At 41.2% G+C, this 21,132-nt stretch overlaps 1 protein-coding gene across 1 annotated transcript in view; it reads left to right on the top strand.

Annotated features, from left to right (window-relative positions):
- The window catches only part of LOC111944026 (uncharacterized), a 58,980-nt gene extending 38,508 nt beyond the window's left edge, over positions 1 to 20,472 (top strand). Inside the window, exons 23-53 of the mRNA XM_086868710.1 lie at positions 145 to 207; positions 449 to 511; positions 1,069 to 1,137; positions 3,087 to 3,149; positions 4,271 to 4,453; positions 6,267 to 6,329; positions 8,106 to 8,318; positions 8,451 to 8,513; positions 9,051 to 9,416; positions 9,554 to 9,616; positions 10,154 to 10,468; positions 10,606 to 10,668; positions 11,206 to 11,472; positions 11,556 to 11,618; positions 12,156 to 12,368; positions 12,506 to 12,568; positions 13,105 to 13,215; positions 13,353 to 13,415; positions 13,953 to 14,216; positions 14,354 to 14,416; positions 14,954 to 15,115; positions 15,253 to 15,315; positions 15,853 to 16,116; positions 16,254 to 16,316; positions 16,854 to 17,120; positions 17,204 to 17,266; positions 17,802 to 18,014; positions 18,152 to 18,214; positions 18,753 to 19,067; positions 19,205 to 19,267; positions 19,805 to 20,472. Coding sequence (XP_086724836.1) covers positions 145 to 207; positions 449 to 511; positions 1,069 to 1,137; positions 3,087 to 3,149; positions 4,271 to 4,453; positions 6,267 to 6,329; positions 8,106 to 8,318; positions 8,451 to 8,513; positions 9,051 to 9,416; positions 9,554 to 9,616; positions 10,154 to 10,468; positions 10,606 to 10,668; positions 11,206 to 11,472; positions 11,556 to 11,618; positions 12,156 to 12,368; positions 12,506 to 12,568; positions 13,105 to 13,215; positions 13,353 to 13,415; positions 13,953 to 14,216; positions 14,354 to 14,416; positions 14,954 to 15,115; positions 15,253 to 15,315; positions 15,853 to 16,116; positions 16,254 to 16,316; positions 16,854 to 17,120; positions 17,204 to 17,266; positions 17,802 to 18,014; positions 18,152 to 18,214; positions 18,753 to 19,067; positions 19,205 to 19,267; positions 19,805 to 20,277 — 4,703 coding nt within the window. The 3' untranslated portion in view covers positions 20,278 to 20,472. The remainder of the gene's footprint in view (positions 1 to 144; positions 208 to 448; positions 512 to 1,068; positions 1,138 to 3,086; positions 3,150 to 4,270; positions 4,454 to 6,266; positions 6,330 to 8,105; positions 8,319 to 8,450; positions 8,514 to 9,050; positions 9,417 to 9,553; positions 9,617 to 10,153; positions 10,469 to 10,605; positions 10,669 to 11,205; positions 11,473 to 11,555; positions 11,619 to 12,155; positions 12,369 to 12,505; positions 12,569 to 13,104; positions 13,216 to 13,352; positions 13,416 to 13,952; positions 14,217 to 14,353; positions 14,417 to 14,953; positions 15,116 to 15,252; positions 15,316 to 15,852; positions 16,117 to 16,253; positions 16,317 to 16,853; positions 17,121 to 17,203; positions 17,267 to 17,801; positions 18,015 to 18,151; positions 18,215 to 18,752; positions 19,068 to 19,204; positions 19,268 to 19,804) is intronic.
- Positions 20,473 to 21,132: the final 660 nt, after the last annotated feature.

Genomic DNA, 21,132 nt, shown 5'->3' with positions numbered 1-21,132 from the left:
TCTTAACAGCTTACAAAGATATAGAGTTACTATATAGAGTACTTATAGAGTACTTACTGTTTGATTATGTCTCACATATATATATATCACTTATAACCTAAGACTGAAGTAATTTACTGAAGTAAATTTACTTTCTCTGAACAGACTCCTTTTGGCTTCGGATTCAACCGAAAGAAGACAGTACATGTCCTGCTCCTGCTCCTGATGGTAAGTCTCTTTTCAAGCAATTAGAGTCACTTGGATGTGGGTTCCTACCCAGCACCTCCCACCATGCTGCAGAGCTTCTGCAGACAAGTACAACACTTAAATGTAACCCTAATGGAGCTATAAAACTACTGCTAACATTTTGAAATAGCCGTTTCTTGCAACCATAACCATTTCAGTTCTGTGCATTGCCATGTTTTTTAAAATTTACTTTCTCTAAAGTAAATTTACTTTCTCTGAACAGACTCTTTTTGGCTTCCTGTTTTACCACAAGCAGCTCGTCCACCTCCTGCTCATGCTCATGATGGTAATTCTGCCTTTCAAGCAATTATAGTCACTTGGATGTGGCTTTAGAGTCAACATCTGCCTTCATGCTGAAATGCCTCTGTAGACAAGCACAATAATACTTAATTGCAAACGTTATGAAGGAGAAAAACTGGTGCTAGCAGAAACGTTGTGTGACTTTTCACAGAAAAGAAAGTAGATGGTGAAAGCTAACATAGGGATTAAAGTTACTACTGTATTATTTTTTTCCTATTCATCTATTTACCTGGATTTAATTGATTTAAGTTTGGGTTTGGTTGTTTGGTTGGATTCTTTTGATTCTGGGGAGTGGTAATGCGGAGTGTGTGTGTGTGAGTTTGGTTTATGAGGGTTTTTGTAAGGTTTTTTATTTTTCCTGTTTTAAATTCATTCTTTCATTGCTTCTTTTTACCAAATATCTTTTTTTTTCTTTCTAAAAATAAAACAATATTATTTTTTTAATGGCCTTTATTTGCAACCACAAATATTTCAGTGCTGTGCATTTTCTTGTGTTTTAAAATCTAAAATCTTTTTAATTTTAAAATTACTTGCTCTGCATAGAATCTTTTTGGGGCCGTATTGGACACCAACTAGCAAAAACACCTCCTGCTCATGCTCGTGACAGTGATGGTAAGTCTGCCTTTCAAACAATTAGAGTCATTTGGATGTGGGTCCTTCCCAGCACTTCCCATCATGCTGCATGGCTTCAATAGGCAAATACAACAACACTTACATATAAACCTAACAGAACAATAAAACTAGTGTTAACAAAGCCACTCTGAGACATTTTTACAGAAAAGGAAGGGGATGGTAAAAGATAACACAGGAATTAAAAATTAAAATATTATTTTTATCCATTTGTCCCTATTTGCTTGGATATTTTAGGTTTTAATTAGGGTTTGGTTGCTAGGTTGATTGGATGTTTTTATTTTGTGGAGTACCAAGATTAGGTGGATGTGTCATTTTTTATTTCGTTCTTTTGTTACAATTTTAATTCCTCCCTTCCTCCCTTCCTCCCTTCCTCCCTTCCGTGACTTCCTCCCTTCCTCCTTTCCTTCCTTCCTTCCTTCCTTCCTTCCTTCCTTCCTTCCTTCCTTCCTTCCTTCCTTCCTTCCTTCCTTCCTTCCTTCCTTCCTTCCTTCCTTCCTTCCTTCCTTCCTTCCTTCCTTCCTTCCTTCCTTCCTTCCTTCCTTCCTTCCTTCCTTCCTTCCTTCCTTCCTTCCTTCCTTCCTTCCTTCCTTCCTTCCTTCCTTCCTTCCTTCCTTCCTTCCTTCCTTCCTTCCTTCCTTCCTTCCTCCCTTCCTCCCTTCCTCCCTTCCTCCCTCCCTCCCTCCCTCCCTCCCTCCCTCCCTCCCTCCCTCCCTCCCTCCCTCCCTCCCTCCCTCCCTCCCTCCCTCCCTCCCTCCCTTCCTTCCTTCCTTCCTTCCTTCCTTCCTTCCTTCCTTCCTTCCTTCCTTCCTTCCTTCCTTCCTTCCTTCCTTCCTTCCTTCCTTCCTTCCTTCCTTCCTTCCTTCCTTCCTTCCTTCCTTCCTTCCTTCCTTCCTTCCTTCCTTCCTTCCTTCCTTCCTTCCTTCCTTCCTTCCTTCCTTCCTTCCTTCCTTCCTTCCTTCCTTCCGCCACTTCCTTCCTTCCGCCACTTCCTTCCTTCCGCCACTTCCTTCCTTCCTTCCTTCCTTCCGCCACTTCCTTCCTTCCTTCCGCCACTTCCTTCCTTCCGCCACTTCCTTCCTTCCGCCACTTCCTTCCGCCACTTCCTTCCGCCACTTCCTTCCGCCACTTCCTTCCTTCCGCCACTTCCTTCCTTCCTTCCTTCCTTCCTTCCTTCCTTCCTTCCTTCCTTCCTTCCTTCCTTCCTTCCTTCCTTCCTTCCTTCCTTCCTTCCTTCCTTCCTTCCTTCCTTCCTTCCTTCCTTCCTTCCTTCCTTCCTTCCTTCCTTCCTTCCTTCCTTCCTTCCTTCCTTCCTTCCTTCCTTCCTTCCTTCCTTCCTTCCTTCCTTCCTTCCTTCCGCCACTTCCTTCCTTCCTTCCTTCCTTCCGCCACTTCCTTCCGCCACTTCCTTCCTTCCGCCACTTCCTTCCTTCCTTCCTCACTTCCTTCCTTCCTTCCTCACTTCCTCACTTACTTCCTTCCGCACTTCCTTCCGCACTTCCTTCCTTCCGCCCTTCCTTCCTTCCGCACTTCCTTCCTTCCTTCCGCCCTTCCTTCCGCCCTTCCACCCTTCCGCCCTTCCTTCCGCAATTCCTTCCGCCCTTCCTTCCGCCCTTCCTTCCGCCCTTCTGCCCTTCCTTCCTTCTGCCACTTCCTTCCTTCTGCCCGCCCTTCCTTCTGCCCTTCCTTCCTTTCGCCACTTCCTTCCGCCCTTCCTTCCGCCCTTCCTTCCTTCCGCCCTCCTGCCCTTCCTTCCACCCTTCTTTTCGCCCCTTCCCTCCCCTTCCCTCCCCTCCCTCTCTTCCTTCCCTTCCTTTCCTTGCTTCATTTTGTAATAGCCTTTCCTTGAAAACATAACCATTTCAATTCTGTGCATTTCTTTGTTATTTTAAATTTACTTTCTCTGAAGCAAGTTTACTTTCCCTGAACAGACTCTTTTCAGCCTCTCTTTGTGCCTAAAGGAGCTGCTGCACCTCATGGTCCTGCTCCTGTTGGTGAGTCTGCTTTTCAAGCAATTAAAGTCACTTGGATGTGGGTTCCAAGCCAGCAGCTCCCTTCATGCTACGCAGCTTCTGCATACAAATACAGCAATATTTATTTGTAAACATAATGGAGCATTAAAACTCATGCTAACAGAAATATATAGAAATATTCTGTGACATTTTTCAGAAGAGAAAGTGAATGGTGAAAGCTAACAGAGGGATTTAAATTACTCCTATAATTTTTTTTTCTATTAGTGGCTAATTGGGATTTTTTGTTTTAGTTTTTAGGGGTTAGGTTGCTTCTTGGATTTTTGTGGTTTTGCAGAGTAGTAGTAGTGGGTTTTTGATTTTTTGATTTCTTTAATACCATTTTTTATTTTTTTAGTACTTTCTTTTGTTTTTCGCTAAGCCTTCTTCCTTTCATTATGTTCTAAACCAATAACATTTTTGTAATCATCTCTCTTTGCAAACATAACCGTTTCAGTTCTGTGCATTTGCTTGCTTTTTAAAATTTTCCTTCTCTGAAGTAAACTTACTGTCTCTGAACAGATATTTTTCGGGTTAGCGTTGCACCCCAAGCAGCTGTTACACTTTCTACTCCTCTTCCTCCTCCTGATGCTAAGTCTGCTTTTCAAGCAATAATAGTCACTCCGATGTGGGTTCTTAGCCAGCATCTCCTACCATGCTGCACAGCCTTTAAGGCAAATACAGCAGTATTTAATTAGAAACATAACGGAGGAATTAAACTAGTACTAACAGAAATGTGTAGATTTGTTTCAGTAGAAAAAGAGGCTGGTGAAAGCTAACACAGGGATTAAAATTACTACTGTAATGTGTTTTTCTATTAGTCCCTATTTCCTTGTGGTTTTTATTTGTTTTAGTTTGGGTCTGGATGCTTGGTTGCTTGGATATTTTTTTAGTTTTTGGGGAGTGGTGGTGGTGGATGGGTGTGTTTGGTTTTGGGTTTCTTTTTCTTTTATTACTACTTTTCTTTCTTTGATTTGTTTAAACAAGGTTTTTTCCTTTCTTTATATTATAAACCATAAGCATTTTGTAATAGCCTTTCCTTGCAAACATTGCCATTTCTGTTCTGTGCATTTCCTTACTTTATAAAACTTATTTTCACTGAACAGATATTTTTCAGCGTCGTGTTTCACCCCAAGCAGCCATTACACCTTCTGCTCCTGCTCCTGCTCCTGCTCCTGCTCCTGCTCCTGCTCCTGTTCCTGCTCCTGCCCCTGCTCCTGCTCCTGCTCCTGCTCCTGCTCCTGCTCCTGCTCCTGCTCCTGCTCCTGCTCCTGCTCCTGCTCCTGCTGGTAAGTCTGCATTCAAGTAATCATATCACTTGGATGTGGGTTTCTAGACAGCATCTCCCTTCATGCAGTACAGATCCTGTAGTCAAATGTAACAACACTTAATTGTAAAAATAACAGAGCAATACAATTAATGCAAACAGAAATGTTTGAAGACATTTTTCAGATGAGAAAGGGGATGGTGAAAGCTAACACAGGAATTAAAAATACTCCTGGAATGGGTTGGGGTTTATTCTATTGGTCCTTAATTTACTTAGAAATTATTTTGTTTTTTGTTTAGGTTTAGTTGCTTGGTTGGTTGGAATTTTTTGGTTTGGGGAGTGGTTCTGTTGCATGGGTGGCTGTTTATTTATTTTTTTTATAATTATTTATTACTACTCTTAATTTCTTGCCTGTTGTCTTGCCTGGATTTTTTTGGTTTTTTTAACCAAAGCCCTTTTCCTTTGTTTCTGTTATAAACCATTAACATTTTATAATTGCATTTCCTCGCAAACATAACCCTTTCAGTTCTGTGGGGTTTTTACCTTTTTTTTTTTTTTAAATTACAGTAGTATTTACTTGGTTTTCAAAATTTATATTCTCTAAACAGTTACTTTTCAGCCTTCCCAAGCAGCCAGTACATCTTCTCCTACTCCTGCTCCTTCTCCTGCTCCTGATAGTAATTCTGCTTTTCAAGCAATTAGAGTGACTTGGAAGAATGCTTCTAGCCAGCATCTTCCTTCATATGGCACAGCTTCTAAGGCAAATACAACAATACTTAAATGTATTGTTTCATCATTAAATCTAATGAAGAAACAACACTGTTCTTAACAGAAATGTGAGACCTTCTAAAGAAGAGAAAGGGGATGGTGGAACCTAACAGAGGGATTGAAATTAATACTGTAATTTTTTTGTTTTTTGCTTTTGGTTTTTGTGGGGGTTTTTTTGTTCTAATTTTCTTGGAAATTTTATGTTTTCAGTAGGAGCTTAGTTGTTTGGTTGTGTTTTTTTGGTTTTGTGCATGATGTATGGTGTTTGGTTTTAATTTTTTCATTTATTTTTTATTTCATTCTTTTCTGTTTCTACTTTTTTTTTTTCCTAATAATAGCATTTATTATCTTTCTGCTACAAATCATTAACATTTTTGTAACAGCCTTTCCTTTCAACCATTTCAGTTTGGTGCATTTCCTTGGTTTATAAAAATCTCCCTTCTCTATAGTAAGCTTACTTTCTCTGTACAGAATCTTTCCAGATTTTCTCTGTACCCCAAGGAAGCAGTACACCTCATGGTCCTGCTCCTGATGGTAATTCTGCTTTTTAAGCAATTTTACTCACCCGAACGTGGGTTCATAGTCAGAATCTACTATCATGTTGCACAGCTTCTGTATCTAAATACAAAAATATTTAATTGTAAAGATAATGGAGCAATAAAATAAGTACAATCAGAAATGTTCTGAGACTCATTTCAGAAGATAAATATTTCAGGATACTGAAAACTAAGACAGGGATTAAAATAACTATTACAATTTTTTTTTCTATTAGTCCCTATTTGCTTTGGTATGTTTGGTTTTATCTTGGGTTTGATTGTTTAGCTGGTTAGTTGGAGTTTTTGGTATTGGCAAGTAACAGTGTTAGTGGTGACTGTTTGGTTTCTGATTTTTTTTAATTGCTTCTTTTAGTTTGGTTTTTTCCTATTTTTTTCTTTTCCCTCTTTCTGTTGTATGCAATTAACATTTTTGTAATAGCCTTTCCTTGAAACCACAACCATTTCAGTTCTCTGCCTTTCCTTGGTTTTAAAATTTATATTCTCTGAAGTAAATTTACTTTCTCTGTACAGAATATTTTCAGCTTCACTTTGTACCTCAAGGAACCAGGACACCTCATGGCCCTGCTCCTGATGGTGAGTCTGCTCCTCACCTTCCTCACCTCCTCACCATGCAAAACCAACACAGCTACTGTGAAAAAAAGAAAAAAAAAGCTACTGCTGCAGCCTTTGCCCTTCTGTTAACAGCATGGCTGGCTAAGAACAGCTAAGCAAATAAAGTTCACAAAAGAGAATTTCTAAACTATTGAGATGATCACAGATATACAAGAATGGAGATATCAGTACGGGCAAAACCAGAAGGATGCATTGACAATGTTTACTAAGCTGGAAGTGTCTATAATGCTGAATACACCAAGCTGTGATGTCTCCCATAAAATACTTCTTTACTGGAGTATTTGCAGTTCTTACCTGATTTTAATCAACTGAAAGTCAGCTTGACCAGAGTTATAGCCAAGATTTCCAGCTGCTTCAACCTGAAACTGATCTATCCTCCAATCTGATACGCCACAGAACTAACACTGTGTCTGAATCTGACACAGTCTCTAGTGTGACACCCTACAGAACCTACACTGTGTCTGGAACCGACGTGCCCCCCGGTGTGTCATCCTACAGAACCCATACTCTGTCCGGAACCAACATAGCCTTTCCTTGTAAACATAATAATTTCTGTTCTGTGCATTTCCTTCTATTTTAAATTTGACCTTCTCTGAAGTAAATTTACTTTCTATGAAGACTCTTTTCTGCTTCACTTTGTACCCCAAGGGACCAGTACACCTTGTGGTCCTGCTCCTGATGTTAAGTCTGATTTTAAGCAATTAAAGTCACTTGGATGCGGGTTCAGAGCCACCACCTCCCTTCATGCTGCACAGCTCCTGCAGGCAAATATAAAAATAGATAAATATAAAGAAAATGGAGCAATAAAACCAGTGCTAACAGAAATTTTCTGAGAATTTTTTCAGAAGGGAAGGGTGATGGTAAAAGCTAACACAGACATTAAAATGAGTACCTGAAATGTTTTTTTCTTTTGGCCATGATTTGCTTGGGTATGTTTGGTTTTAGTTTGGGTCTGGTAAATTGCTTCATTGACATATCTTTGGTTTTTGACAGTACTGATGGATGGGTGGATGGGTGTCTTCTTTTGGTTTTTATTACAATTATGTTTTAATATATTTTTCTTTTACTAAACCCTTTTTCAATTCTTTCTGTTTCATAATATTAAAGACTCTCTAATAACATATGTCTGCAATCATAGCAATTTCACTTCCGCATATATCCATGTATTTTAAAATTTAATTTCTCTGAACAGACTCTTTTCGACTTCACCTTGTACCACCTCGTGGTCCTGCTCCTGCTTATCAAGCAATTAAAATCACTTGGATGTGGGTTCAAAGTCAGCATATCCCTTCATGCTGCATGGATTCTGTATGGAAATACAACAATATTTATATAAAGGAGAAACAAAACTGGTGCTAACAGAAATCTTCTGAGACATTTTTCAGAAGAGAAAGTTAGCACAGAAACCAAGTTTTTTGTCAGGGAGACTACTGCATATGTTTATCTACTTGATTTAAAAAACAAACAATAGGAAATATAATTATGAGGGGTAAAAGATATCTGGAAGTATTTGCAGAGCATCAATGTGCTATTAATTTCCAGCGCTTCCTAGGGCATGATACCTGTAATGACCTATGTGAATTTCAGATTAATACATATATTCAGGTGACTTTCATTGAAAATAAGCACATGAAGCAAACAATTATATGCACTTCACAGGCATACATGTGTGAGAGGTGTTTGCACCAAATATAGATTCTATCCTGATTTGGATTTTCTCTTGTTTATTTCTTCCAGCCCACTGGGGAGAGCCTAGACAGCGAACATACATGGTGTCTGAATCCGACACAACCTCTGGTGCGTCACCCTACAGAACCTACACTATGTCTGGAACGGACACAACCTCTGGTGTGACACCCTACAGAACCTACACTATGTCTGGAACGGACACAACCTCTGGTGTGACACCCTACAGAACCTACACTGTGTCTGGAATGGACACAACCTCTGGTGCGTCACAGAACCTACACTGTCTCTTGAAGTGACACAGCCTTTCCTTGCAACCAGATCTGTTTCAGTTCTCTGCATATCCTTGTTCTTAAAACTTACCGTCTCTGAAGTAAATTTACCTTCTCTGAACAGATTCTTTTTGGCTTCCATTCTTACCCCATGGAACCAGTACACCTCGTGGTCCTGCTCCAGCTGGTGAGTCTGATTTCAGTGCAGTTAAAGTCTCTTGGATGTGGATTCCCAGCCAGCATTTCCCTTCATGCTGTACGGATTCTGTAGGCAAATACAGCAGTATTTATATAATGGAGTAATACAACAGGTGCTAACGGAAATCTTCTGCGACTTTTGTCAGAGGAGAAAGGGCATGGTGAAAGCTAGCACAGGAATTAAAATTTCTGTCAGGGAGGCTAGAATAAGTTTCTTTGCTTGATGAAAAAAACACACTCAAACAATTCTAAAGATGAGGGGGGGTAAAAGATGTCTGTAAGTATTTGTTTCAATTTGCATAAAGTGTTATTGTTTTCCAAACCTTCCTAAAGTGGCATATATGTGCTTATGTCAATTCTTTATTAAAGATTAACATTTCTCTCCAGGTGCCGTGTGTTTCAAATAAGCACTTAAAACAAGAAGCAATCACTTATAAGTACTTCACATAGGTACCTTTGTGAGAGGTGTTTCCAATGAAAGTAGATTCTCTCCTGATATGTTTTTTATTCTTCATTATAATTCCAGCACACTGGGGAGCACCTAGACAACGAACGTACGTGGTGTCTGAATCCGACACAACCTCTGGTGTGACACCCTACAGAACCTACACTGTGTCTGGAACGGACACAACCTCTGGTGTGACACCCTACAGAACCTACACTATGTCTGGAATGGACACAACCTCTGGTGTGACGCCCTACAGAACCTACACTGTGTCTGGAATGGACACAACCTCTGGTGTGACACCCTACAGAACCTACACTGTGTCTGGAACAGACACAACCTCTGGTGTGACACCCTACAGAACCTACACTGTGTCTGGAACGGACACAACCTCTGGTGTGACACCCTACAGAACCTACACTATGTCTGGAACGGACACAACCTCTGGTGCGTCACCCTACAGAACCTACACTGTGTCTTGAAGTGACACAGCCTTTCCTTGCAACCAGATCCGTTTCAGTTCTCTGCATGTTCTTGTTCTTAAAACTTACCGTCTCTGAAGTAAATTTACCTTCTCTGAACAGATTCTTTTAAGCTTCCATTCTTACCCCATGGAACCAGTACACCTCGTGGTCCTGCTCCAGCTGGTGAGTCTGATTTCAGTGCAGTTAAAGTCTCATGGATGTGGATTCCCAGCCAGCATTTCCCTTCATGCTGTACGGATTCTGTAGGCAAATACAGCAGTATTTATATAATGGAGTAATACAACAGGTGCTAACGGAAATCTTCTGTGACTTTTGTCAGAGGAGAAAGGGCATGGTGAAAGCTAGCACAGGAATTAAAATTTTTGTCGGGGAGGCTAGAATAAGTTTCTTTGCTTGATGAAAAAAACACACTCAAACAATTCTAAAGATGAGGGGGGGTAAAAGATGTCTGTAAGTATTTGTTTCACTTTGCATAAAGTGTTATTGTTTTCCAAACCTTCCTAAAGTGGCATATATGTGCTTATGTCAATTCTTTATTAAAGATTAACATTTCTCTCCAGGTGCCGTGTGTTTCAAATAAGCACTTAAAACAAGAAGCAATCACTAATAAGTACTTCACATAGGTACCTTTGTGAGAGGTGTTTCCAATGAAAGTAGATTCTCTCCTGATATGTTTTTTATTCTTCATTATAATTCCAGCACACTGGGGAGCACCTAGACAACGAACGTACGTGGTGTCTGAATCCGACACAACCTCTGGTGTGACACCCTACAGAACCTACACTGTGTCTGGAACGGACACAACCTCTGGTGTGACACCCTACAGAACCTACACTATGTCTGGAACGGACACAACCTCTGGTGTGACACCCTACAGAACCTACACTGTGTCTGGAACAGACACAACCTCTGGTGTGACACCCTACAGAACCTACACTGTGTCTGGAACGGACACAACCTCTGGTGTGACACCCTACAGAACCTACACTATGTCTGGAACGGACACAACCTCTGGTGCGTCACCCTACAGAACCTACACTGTGTCTTGAAGTGACACAGCCTTTCCTTGCAACCAGATCCGTTTCAGTTCTCTGCATGTTCTTGTTCTTAAAACTTACCGTCTCTGAAGTAAATTTACCTTCTCTGAACAGATTCTTTTAAGCTTCCATTCTTACCCCATGGAACCAGTACACCTCGTGGTCCTGCTCCAGCTGGTGAGTCTGATTTCAGTGCAGTTAAAGTCTCATGGATGTGGATTCCCAGCCAGCATTTCCCTTCATGCTGTACGGATTCTGTAGGCAAATACAGCAGTATTTATATAATGGAGTAATACAACAGGTGCTAACGGAAATCTTCTGCGGCTTTTGTCAGTGGAGAAAGGGCATGGTGAAAGCTAGCACAGGAATTAAAATTTTTGTCAGGGAGGCAAGAATAAGTTTCTTTGCTTGATGAAAAAAACACACTCAAACAATTCTAAAGATGAGGGGGGGTAAAAGATGTCTGTAAGTATTTGTTTCACTTTGCATAAAGTGTTATTGTTTTCCAAACCTTCCTAAAGTGGCATATATGTGCTTATGTCAATTCTTTATTAAAGATTAACATTTCTCTCCAGGTGCCGTGTGTTTCAAATAAGCACTTAAAACAAGAAGCAATCACTTATAAGTACTTCACATAGGTACCTTTGTGAGAGGTGTTTCCAATGAAAGTAGATTGTCTCCTGATATGTTTTTTATTCTTCATTATAATTCCAGCACACTGGGGAGCACCTAGACAACGAACGTACGTGGTGTCTGAATCCGACACAACCTCTGGTGTGACACCCTACAGAACCTACACTATGTCTGGAACGGACACAACCTCTGGTGTGACACCCTACAGAACCTACACTATGTCTGGAACAGACACAACCTCTGGTGTGACACCCTACAGAACCTACACTGTGTCTGGAATGGACACAACCTCTGGTGCGTCACCCTACAGAACCTACACTGTGTCTGGAACGGACACAGCCTTTCCTTGCAACCAGATCCGTTTCAGTTCTCTGCATGTCCTTGTTCTTAAAACTTACCGTCTCTGAAGTAAATTTACCTTCTCTGAACAGATTCTTTTAAGCTTCCATTCTTACCCCATGGAACCAGTACACCTCGTGGTCCTGCTCCAGCTGGTGAGTCTGATTTCAGTGCAGTTAAAGTCTCTTGGATGTGGATTCCCAGCCAGCATTTCCCTTCATGCTGTACGGATTCTGTAGGCAAATACAGCAGTATTTATATAATGGAGTAATACAACAGGTGCTAACGGAAATCTTCTGCGGCTTTTGTCAGAGGAGAAAGGGCATGGTGAAAGCTAGCACGGGAATTAAATTTTTTGTCAGGGAGGCTAGAATAAGTTTCTTTGCTTGATGAAAAAAACACACTCAAACAATTCTAAAGATGAGGGGGGGTAAAAGATGTCTGTAAGTATTTGTTTCACTTTGCATAAAGTGTTATTGTTTTCCAAACCTTCCTAAAGTGGCATATATGTGCTTATGTCAATTCTTTATTAAAGATTAACATTTCTCTCCAGGTGCCGTGTGTTTCAAATAAGCACTTAAAACAAGAAGCAATCACTTATAAGTACTTCACATAGGTACCTTTGTGAGAGGTGTTTCCAATGAAAGTAGATTGTCTCCTGATATGTTTTTTATTCTTCATTATAATTCCAGCACACTGGGGAGCACCTAGACAACGAACGTACGTGGTGTCTGAATCCGACACAACCTCTGGTGTGACACCCTACAGAACCTACACTATGTCTGGAACGGACACAACCTCTGGTGTGACACCCTACAGAACCTACACTATGTCTGGAACAGACACAACCTCTGGTGTGACACCCTACAGAACCTACACTGTGTCTGGAATGGACACAACCTCTGGTGCGTCACCCTACAGAACCTACACTGTGTCTGGAACGGACACAGCCTTTCCTTGCAACCAGATCCGTTTCAGTTCTCTGCATGTCCTTGTTCTTAAAACTTACCGTCTCTGAAGTAAATTTACCTTCTCTGAACAGATTCTTTTCTGCTTCCATTCTTACCCCATGGAACCAGTACACCTCGTGGTCCTGCTCCAGCTGGTGAGTCTGATTTCAGTGCAGTTAAAGTCTCATGGATGTGGATTCCCAGCCAGCATTTCCTTCATGCTGTACGGATTCTGTAGGCAAATACAGCAGTATTTATATAATGGAGTAATACAACAGGTGCTAACGGAAATCTTCTGCGGCTTTTGTCAGAGGAGAAAGGGCATGGTGAAAGCTAGCACGGGAATTAAATTTTTTGTCAGGGAGGCTAGAATAAGTTTCTTTGCTTGATGAAAAAAACACACTCAAACAATTCTAAAGATGAGGGGGGGTAAAAGATGTCTGTAAGTATTTGTTTCACTTTGCATAAAGTGTTATTGTTTTCCAAACCTTCCTAAAGTGGCATATATGTGCTTATGTCAATTCTTTATTAAAGATTAACATTTCTCTCCAGGTGCCGTGTGTTTCAAATAAGCACTTAAAACAAGAAGCAATCACTTATAAGTACTTCACATAGGTACCTTTGTGAGAGGTGTTTCCAATGAAAGTAGATTCTCTCCTGATATGTTTTTTATTCTTCATTATAATTCCAGCACACTGGGGAGCACCTAGACAACGAACGTACGTGGTGTCTGAATCCGACACAACCTCTGGTGTGACACCCTACAGAACCTACACTGTGTCTGGAACGGACACAACCTCTGGTGCGTCACCCTACAGAACCTACACTGTGTCTTGAAGTGACACAGCCTTTCCTTGCAACCAGATCCGTTTCTGTTCTCTGCATGTCCTTGTTCTTAAAACTTACCGTCTCTGAAGTAAATTTACCTTCTCTGAACAGATTCTTTTAAGCTTCCATTCTTACCCCATGGAACCAGTACACCTCGTGGTCCTGCTCCAGCTGGTGAGTCTGATTTCAGTGCAGTTAAAGTCTCATGGATGTGGATTCCCAGCCAGCATTTCCCTTCATGCTGTATGGATTCTGTAGGCAAATACAGCAGTATTTATATAATGGAGTAATACAACAGGTGCTAACGGAAATCTTCTGCGACTTTTGTCAGAGGAGAAAGGGCATGGTGAAAGCTAGCACAGGAATTAAAATTTCTGTCAGGGAGGCTAGAATAAGTTTCTTTGCTTGATGAAAAAAACACACTCAAACAATTCTAAAGATGAGGGGGGGTAAAGGATGTCTGTAAGTATTTGTTTCACTTTGCATAAAGTGTTATTGTTTTCCAAACCTTCCTAAAGTGGCATATATGTGCTTATGTCAATTCTTTATTAAAGATTAACATTTCTCTCCAGGTGCTGTGTGTTTCAAATAACCACTTAAAACAAGAAGCAATCACTTATAAGTACTTCACATAGGTACCTTTGTGAGAGGTGTTTCCAATGAAAGTAGATTGTCTCCTGATATGTTTTTTATTCTTCATTATAATTCCAGCACACTGGGGAGCACCTAGACAACGAACGTACGTGGTGTCTGAATCCGACACAACCTCTGGTGTGACACCCTACAGAACCTACACTGTGTCTGGAACGGACACAACCTCTGGTGCGTCACCCTGCGAAACCTACACTGTGTCTGGAACGGACACAACCTCTGGTGTGACACCCTACAGAACCTACACTATGTCTGGAACGGACACAACCTCTGGTGTGACACCCTACAGAACCTACACTGTGTCTGGAACGGACACAACCTCTGGTGCGTCACCCTACAGAACCTACACTGTGTCTGGAACGGACACAGCCTTTCCTTGCAACCAGATCCGTTTCAGTTCTCTGCATGTCCTTGTTCTTAAAACTTGCCGTCTCTGAAGTAAATTTACCTTCTCTGAACAGATTCTTTTAAGCTTCCATTCTTACCCCATGGAACCAGTACACCTCGTGGTCCTGCTCCAGCTGGTGAGTCTGATTTCAGTGCAGTTAAAGTCTCATGGATGTGGATTCCCAGCCAGCATTTCCCTTCATGCTGTACGGATTCTGTAGGCAAATACAGCAGTATTTATATAATGGAGTAATACAACAGGTGCTAACGGAAATCTTCTGCGGCTTTTGTCAGAGGAGAAAGGGCATGGTGAAAGCTAGCACAGGAATTAAAATTTTTGTCAGGGAGGCTAGAATAAGTTTCTTTGCTTGATGAAAAAAACACACTCAAACAATTCTAAAGATGAGGGGGGGTAAAAGATGTCTGTAAATATTTGTTTCACTTTGCATAAAGTGTTATTGTTTTCCAAACCTTCCTAAAGTGGCATATATGTGCTTATGTCAATTCTTTATTAAAGATTAACATTTCTCTCCAGGTGCCGTGTGTTTCAAATAAGCACTTAAAACAAGAAGCAATCACTTATAAGTACTTCACATAGGTACCTTTGTGAGAGGTGTTTCCAATGAAAGTAGATTCTCTCCTGATATGTTTTTTATTCTTCATTATAATTCCAGCACACTGGGGAGCACCTAGACAACGAACGTACGTGGTGTCTGAATCCGACACAACCTCTGGTGTGACACCCTACAGAACCTACACTATGTCTGGAACGGACACAACCTCTGGTGTGACACCCTACAGAACCTACACTATGTCTGGAACGGACACAACCTCTGGTGCGTCACCCTACAGAACCTACACTGTGTCTTGAAGTGACACAGCCTTTCCTTGCAACCAGATCCGTTTCTGTTCTCTGCATGTCCTTGTTCTTAAAACTTACCGTCTCTGAAGTAAATTTACCTTCTCTGAACAGATTCTTTTTGGCTTCCATTCTTACCCCATGGAACCAGTACACCTCGTGGTCCTGCTCCAGCTGGTGAGTCTGATTTCAGTGCAGTTAAAGTCTCATGGATGTGGATTCCCAGCCAGCATTTCCCTTCATGCTGTATGGATTCTGTAGGCAAATACAGCAGTATTTATATAATGGAGTAATACAACAGGTGCTAATGGAAATCTTCTGCGACTTTTGTCAGAGGAGAAAGGGCATGGTGAAAGCTAGCACAGGAATTAATATTTCTGTCAGGGAGGCTAGAATAAGTTTCTTTGCTTGATGAAAAAAACACACTCAAACAATTCTAAAGATGAGGGGGGGTAAAGGATGTCTGTAAGTATTTGTTTCACTTTGCATAAAGTGTTATTGTTTTCCAAACCTTCCTAAAGTGGCATATATGTGCTTATGTCAATTCTTTATTAAAGATTAACATTTCTCTCCAGGTGCTGTGTGTTTCAAATAACCACTTAAAACAAGAAGCAATCACTTATAAGTACTTCACATAGGTACCTTTGTGAGAGGTGTTTCCAATGAAAGTAGATTGTCTCCTGATATGTTTTTTATTCTTCATTATAATTCCAGCACACTGGGGAGCACCTAGACAACGAACGTACGTGGTGTCTGAATCCGACACAACCTCTGGTGTGACACCCTACAGAACCTACACTGTGTCTGGAACGGACACAACCTCTGGTGCGTCACCCTGCGAAACCTACACTGTGTCTGGAACGGACACAACCTCTGGTGCGTCACCCTACAGAACCTACACTATGTCTGGAATGGACACAACCTCTGGTGTGACACCCTACAGAACCTACACTGTGTCTGGAACGGACACAACCTCTGGTGCGTCACCCTACAGAACCTACACTGTGTCTTGAAGTGACACAGCCTTTCCTTGCAACCAGATCCGTTTCAGTTCTCTGCATGTCCTTGTTCTTAAAACTTACCGTCTCTGAAGTAAATTTACCTTCTCTGAACAGATTCTTTTAAGATTCCATTCTTACCCCATGGAACCAGTACACCTCTTGGTCCTGCTCCATCTGGTGAGTCTGATTTCAGTGCAGTTAAAGTCTCATGGATGTGGATTCCCAGCCAGCATTTCCCTTCATGCTGTACAGATTCTGTAGGCAAATACAGCAGTATTTATATAATGGAGTAATACAACAGGTGCTAACGGAAATCTTCTGCGGCTTTTGTCAGTGGAGAAAGGGCATGGTGAAAGCTAGCACAGGAATTAATATTTCTGTCAGGGAGGCTAGAATAAGTTTCTTTGCTTGATGAAAAAAACACACTCAAACAATTCTAAAGATGAGGGGGGGTAAAAGATGTCTGTAAGTATTTGTTTAACTTTGCATAAAGTGTTATTGTTTTCCAAACCTTCCTAAAGTGGCATATATGTGCTTATGTCAATTCTTTATTAAAGATTAACATTTCTCTCCAGGTGCCCTGTGTTTCAAATAAGCATTTAAAACAAGAAGCAATCACTTATAAGTACTTCACATAGATACCTTTGTGTGAGGTGTTTCTAATGAAAGTAGATTGTCTCCTGATATGTTTTTTATTCTTCATTATAATTCCAGCACACTGGGGAGCACCTAGACAACGAACGTACGTGGTGTCTGAATCCGACACAACCTCTGGTGTGACACCCTACAGAACCTACACTGTGTCTGGAACGGACACAACCTCTGGTGTGACACCCTACAGAACCTACACTATGTCTGGAATGGACACAACCTCTGGTGTGACACCCTACAGAACCTACACTGTGTCTGGAACGGACACAACCTCTGGTGCGTCACCCTACAGAACCTACACTGTGTCTGGAACGGACACAGTCTTTCCTTGCAACCAGATCCGTTTCAGTTCTCTGCATGTCCTTGTTCTTAAAACTTACCGTCTCTGAAGTAAATTTACCTTCTCTGAACAGATTCTTTTAAGCTTCCATTCTTACCCCATGGAACCAGTACACCTCGTGGTCCTGCTCCAGCTGGTGAGTCTGATTTCAGTGCAGTTAAAGTCTCATGGATGTGGATTCCCAGCCAGCATTTCCCTTCATGCTGTACGGATTCTGTAGGCAAATACAGCAGTATTTATATAATGGAGTAATACAACAGGTGCTAACGGAAATCTTCTGCGGCTTTTGTCAGAGGAGAAAGGGCATGGTGAAAGCTAGCACAGGAATTAAAATTTCTGTCAGGGAGGCTAGAATAAGTTTCTTTGCTTGATGAAAAAAACACACTCAAACAATTCTAAAGATGAGGGGGGGTAAAAGATGTCTGTAAGTATTTGTTTCACTTTGCATAAAGTGTTATTGTTTTCCAAACCTTCCTAAAGTGGCATATATGTGCTTATGTCAAATCTTTATTAAAGATTAACATTTCTCTCCAGGTGCCGTGTGTTTCAAATAAGCACTTAAAACAGGAAGCAATCACTTATAAGTACTTCACATAGGTACCTTTGTGAGAGGTGTTTCCACTGAAAGTAGATTCTCTCCTGATGTTTTTTATTCTTCATTATAATTCCAGCACACTGGGGAGCACCTAGACAACGAACGTACGTGGTGTCTGAATCCGACACAACCTCTGGTGTGACACCCTACAGAACCTACACTATGTCTGGAACGGACACAACCTCTGGTGTGACACCCTACAGAACCTACACTGTGTCTGGAACGGACACAACCTCTGGTGTGACATCCTACAGAACCTACACTGTGTCTGGAACGGACACAACCTCTGGTGCGTCACCCTACAGAACCTACACTGTGTCTTGAAGTGACACAGCCTTTCCTTGCAACCAGATCCGTTTCAGTTCTCTGCATGTCCTTGTTCTTAAAACTTACCGTCTCTGAAGTAAATTTACCTTCTCTGAACAGATTCTTTTAAGCTTCCATTCTTACCCCATGGAACCAGTACACCTCTTGGTCCTGCTCCAGCTGGTGAGTCTGATTTCAGTGCAGTTAAAGTCTCATGGATGTGGATTTCCAACCCTGCATTTCCTTCATGCTGTATGGATTCTGTAGGCAAATACAGCAGTATTTATATAATGGAGTAATACAACAGGTGCTAACGGAAATCTTCTGCGACTTTTGTCAGTGGAGAAAGGGCATGGTGAAAGCTAGCACAGGAATTAAAATTTTTGTCAGGGAGGCTAGAATAAGTTTCTTTGCTTGATGAAAAAAACACACTCAAACAATTCTAAAGATGAGGGGGGGGTAAAAGATGTCTGTAAGTATTTGTTTCACTTTGCATAAAGTGTTATTGTTTTCCAAACCTTCCTAAAGTGGCATATATGTGCTTATGTCAATTCTTTATTAAAGATTAACATTTCTCTCCAGGTGCCGTGTGTTTCAAATAAGCATTTAAAACAAGAAGCAATCACTTATAAGTACTTCATATAGATACCTTTGTGTGAGGTGTTTCCAATGAAAGTAGATTGTCTCCTGATATGTTTTTTATTCTTCATTATAATTCCAGCACACTGGGGAGCACCTAGACAACGAACGTACGTGGTGTCTGAATCCGACACAACCTCTGGTGTGACACCCTACAGAACCTACACTGTGTCTGGAACGGACACAACCTCTGGTGCGTCACCCTGCAGAACCTACACTGTGTCTGGAACGGACACAACCTCTGGTGCATCACCCTACAGAAGCTACACTGTGTCAGGAACGGACACAACCTCTGGTGTGACACCCTACAGAACCTACACTATGTCTGGAACAGACACAACCTCTGGTGTGACACCCTACAGAACCTACACTGTGTCTGGAATGGACACAACCTCTGGTGCGTCACCCTACAGAACCTACACTGTGTCTTGAAGTGACACAGCCTTTCCTTGCAACCAGATCCGTTTCAGTTCTCTGCATGTCCTTGTTCTTAAAACTTACCGTCTCTGAAGTAAATTTACCTTCTCTGAACAGATTCTTTTAAGCTTCCATTCTTACCCCATGGAACCAGTACACCTCGTGGTCCTGCTCCAGCTGGTGAGTCTGATTTCAGTGCAGTTAAAGTCTCATGGATGTGGATTCCCAGCCAGCATTTCCCTTCATGCTGTACGGATTCTGTAGGCAAATACAGCAGTATTTATATAATGGAGTAATACAACAGGTGCTAATGGAAATCTTCTGCGGCTTTTGTCAGAGGAGAAAGGGCATGGTGAAAGCTAGCACAGGAATTAAAATTTCTGTCAGGGAGGCTAGAATAAGTTTCTTTGCTTGATGAAAAAAACACACTCAAACAATTCTAAAGATGAGGGGGGGTAAAAGATGTCTGTAAGTATTTGTTTCAATTTGCATAAAGTGTTATTGTTTTCCAAACCTTCCTAAAGTGGCATATATGTGCTTATGTCAATTCTTTATTAAAGATTAACATTTCTCTCCAGGTGCCGTGTGTTTCAAATAAGCACTTAAAACAAGAAGCAATCACTTATAAGTACTTCACATAGGTACCTTTGTGTGAGGTGTTTCCAATGAAAGTAGATTCTCTCCTGATATGTTTTTTATTCTTCATTATAATTCCAGCACACTGGGGAGCACCTAGACAACGAACGTACGTGGTGTCTGAATCCGACACAACCTCTAGTGTGACACCCTACAGAATTTATAGCATCTCTGAAACCAACATACCCCACTGTGTGGTACCTAGCAGAATCTACAGTTTGTCTGAAACCAACATACCCTCCAGTGTGACACCAGGCAGTACAGGTGTTGGGTCATCAATGGACATATCCTCCCATGTGATACCCAGCAGACCTTACCGTGTGTCTTCAGCCAACACATCCAATGTGACACCCAGCAGAAGAGGCATTGGGTCATCACTGGATACATTCATCAACCTAATACCAACCACAACCGATACTGGGTCATCAATGGATGCATCCTCACGCATGACACAAAATAGAACTTTTACCGTGTCTTCAGTCAACATGCCCTCCAGTTTTACAGAGAACAGAACTGGTACTGGGTCTTCAGTCAACACATCCTTCCATTTCTGACCACACAGAACCAGTTCTTTGCCTTCAGTCAGATCTTCCAGCCAGGATGTCTCATCCAGCACCAGGAGAAATCAGGGAATTTAATTATTGGAGTCCTGGTCATGTCCATTTTCATAACCAATATCATACCTTCTCTTCAAATGGGAAAAACTCCAACAATGTAGAAAGAGCTAATTAAAGTACAGTTGTACCTACCTTTTGTTGTAGTTTATTGTACGTGATTTTTTTGTCCATAATTTCACATTTTTAGAAAATGTGCATTCATATCTTCACATTTCTGTGTTTCTAATTTGTATTATACCAAAACACTTTTTATTGCAGCTGTTAATTTTTATGTAGTGTACTAAAATATCATAAAACAACATCTTTAGGGTAGTTTTCGTCATTTGTAAAAAAACATCCACAAGCCATTTTAGTTTCTTCCTCTCAAAGTTGTTTCATACATGCCTATTTTAAACCAAGACTACCATACGTTAATAGGATTGAGAGGGGGTCCATGAAATGTACACCAGTGATTCCTCTTGTGGAATGTCATGGCCCTGCCATGAGCCTCTTCTTTCTTTCCTCTTTTTTTTTTTTTCTTTTTTCTTTTCTCTCATCACTTCAACTGCAGACACACATTCAGTTGCAAACATAAGCCAGAGCAGCAAAATAAAAATGTGACCAGCCTTTGGGAGCACCCTTGCTGATCTTTCTGCTTTTTCAGTTGAGCAAGACAGTCAAAGAGATTGCACTTAGTGATGCACCTACAGTTCCTTGACAGGAACTCTATTGATTTCTAGTAACAGCTGGAGGCCTGTATCTCCACAGGATGTTTTGGCTGTCCCATGCTTTATTGGGTTTTGACTGCAAATA

This window comes from Cyanistes caeruleus, chromosome Z (genome assembly GCF_971803275.1).
Source record: "Cyanistes caeruleus chromosome Z, bCyaCae1.hap1.1, whole genome shotgun sequence".
In the NCBI taxonomy this organism is placed as follows: Eukaryota; Metazoa; Chordata; class Aves; order Passeriformes; family Paridae; genus Cyanistes; species Cyanistes caeruleus.
Note: the sequence above shows the minus strand (reverse complement) of the source record. Positions and strands in the feature narration are given on the sequence as shown.